General features: G+C 31.6%; 1 protein-coding gene across 1 annotated transcript in view; it reads left to right on the top strand.

Moving 5' to 3' along the window:
* The window catches only part of LOC107567948 (colorectal mutant cancer protein-like), a gene marked incomplete at its 5' end in the record, with an annotated part of 19795 nt that overhangs the window by 10022 nt on the left and 7978 nt on the right, over positions 1–1795 (top strand). Inside the window, one exon of the mRNA XM_016253757.1 lies at positions 159–393. Within this exon, the coding sequence (XP_016109243.1) occupies positions 159–393 (235 nt within the window). The remainder of the gene's footprint in view (positions 1–158; positions 394–1795) is intronic.

Here is a 1795-nt window from a genome sequence, read left to right as displayed (position 1 = left end):
TGTGTGTGTGTGTTTATGTTTGTGTGTGTGTGTGTGTGTGTGTGTCAGCAGGGTTTCTGTGCAGATGGAGATAATTGGGATTGTCATTGTAAAAAGAGTAACATTTAATAACATTTTTCTTTGAATCTAAATCTTCTGAATTGTTGTCGATGCTGCAGCACCACCAGCTCGACGGCGAGCAGCTGTGACACGGATTTCTCCAAAGACGACGAGCAGCGTCTGAAGGACTACATGCAGCAGCTGAAGAACGACCGGGCGGCTGTCAAGCTGACCATGCTGGAGCTGGAGAGCGTCCACATCGACCCGCTGAGCTGCGACGTCAAACCCCGCGGAGACTCGCAGAGACTCGACCTGGAGAACGCCGTGCTCATGCAGGAGCTCATGGCCATGAAGGTGCCAGAACTCTACTGATAATACATCAACCTACTCTCAGAAAATCTGTCTTGATTGGGAACTCTTACATTAAAGCCACTTACAAAAGAGGACAAGGGAAGCAATCAAAATCAACAAGAGAGCAATGATAAGCAAGTGCTATAACAAGTCTCAGCTTAACGCAGTGCACACAGCAAGGGTTTTTTTAGTTATATAATGAATAAAAAGAAAACAGATAAAATAGAAAAAGACCCTCAGCTTTGGCCTTCGGAGCAGCGGCGCGTGTTTGAAATGTGAGACATGAGAGAAACACTGACACCAGATCAGTGCCAAACACTGGGTCTGAAAATACAGTTTCAGTGTGTGTATCAGATTCCCAAACGTTTTTGAGCAAAGTTATTATTTCAATAATTTATCAACACATTTGTATGTTCACGGTTCTCTGATGTCAGGTAATGAGCACATGATATGCGGGTGACCAAATAAAATATTTAATATTTTTTAGTACTTATTTTATTTTTATTTGTTAATTATTTTCATTTTAATTTATTTAAAATAAAATATTTAATCTTTTTTAGTGTTTTATTTTTGTTATATAAAAATTATTGTAAAGTTGTTAGTGTTTTTTTATTTGTATTTTCATTTTAATATATATATTTTTTTTTAAATTGTCTTATTTAGTAAGTGGTTTATTTGTATTATTTTTAATTTATTTTTATTTATATTCATATTTTTCCTATTTTCATAATATTTAATATTTTTAATCCATATTGATCATTTTTAAAGTGTTTAATCTATGTCAGGTAAAATATTAAATCTTTTTAGTGTTTTACTTTATTATTTTAAATAATTTAAATGTGATTTCAAATATATATTGTGCATATTTTCATGATATTTTACATCTTAGTAAGTGTTTTATTTTGATTCGTTTTTTGTTTTTTTATATATATTTAGTTTATTTTAAATAAAATATATAATCTTTTTATTTCATTAATTGTATTAACTTAATAAAATAATTGTTTTAATTAAAATAATTATTTGAATGCCATTTAAAAACATTTAATATTATTCATATTTTTCATATTCCTCTGTGTTTCATATTATTTAACTAGTGCTTTATTTTGACGTATTTTTAAAGTTATAAATTATTTATTTTAATTTAGCATTTTTATAATTTAATCTTTTAATCAACTCAGAAAGCCTGGTATATGCAATAGAGTTTTTCTCGTGTTTATATAGATTATAAGTCGATACAATATGATAAGAATGCACTAAACTTGATTGCATCAAACACACAGTCAGGGTTTGATGAGTGTGTGTTTGTGAAGCGTATCCGAGCCGTGAGATGCTCTCAGCGGTGATGTGACCTCTCAGATGAAGCTCTGTGAAATGAGCTGTAGGTCACAGATGTGTGTGTGTGTGT

Source organism: Sinocyclocheilus grahami, unplaced genomic scaffold, assembly GCF_001515645.1.
Source record: "Sinocyclocheilus grahami isolate Dianchi unplaced genomic scaffold, SAMN03320097.WGS_v1.1 scaffold1200.1, whole genome shotgun sequence".
In the NCBI taxonomy this organism is placed as follows: Eukaryota; Metazoa; Chordata; class Actinopteri; order Cypriniformes; family Cyprinidae; genus Sinocyclocheilus; species Sinocyclocheilus grahami.
Note: the sequence above shows the minus strand (reverse complement) of the source record. Positions and strands in the feature narration are given on the sequence as shown.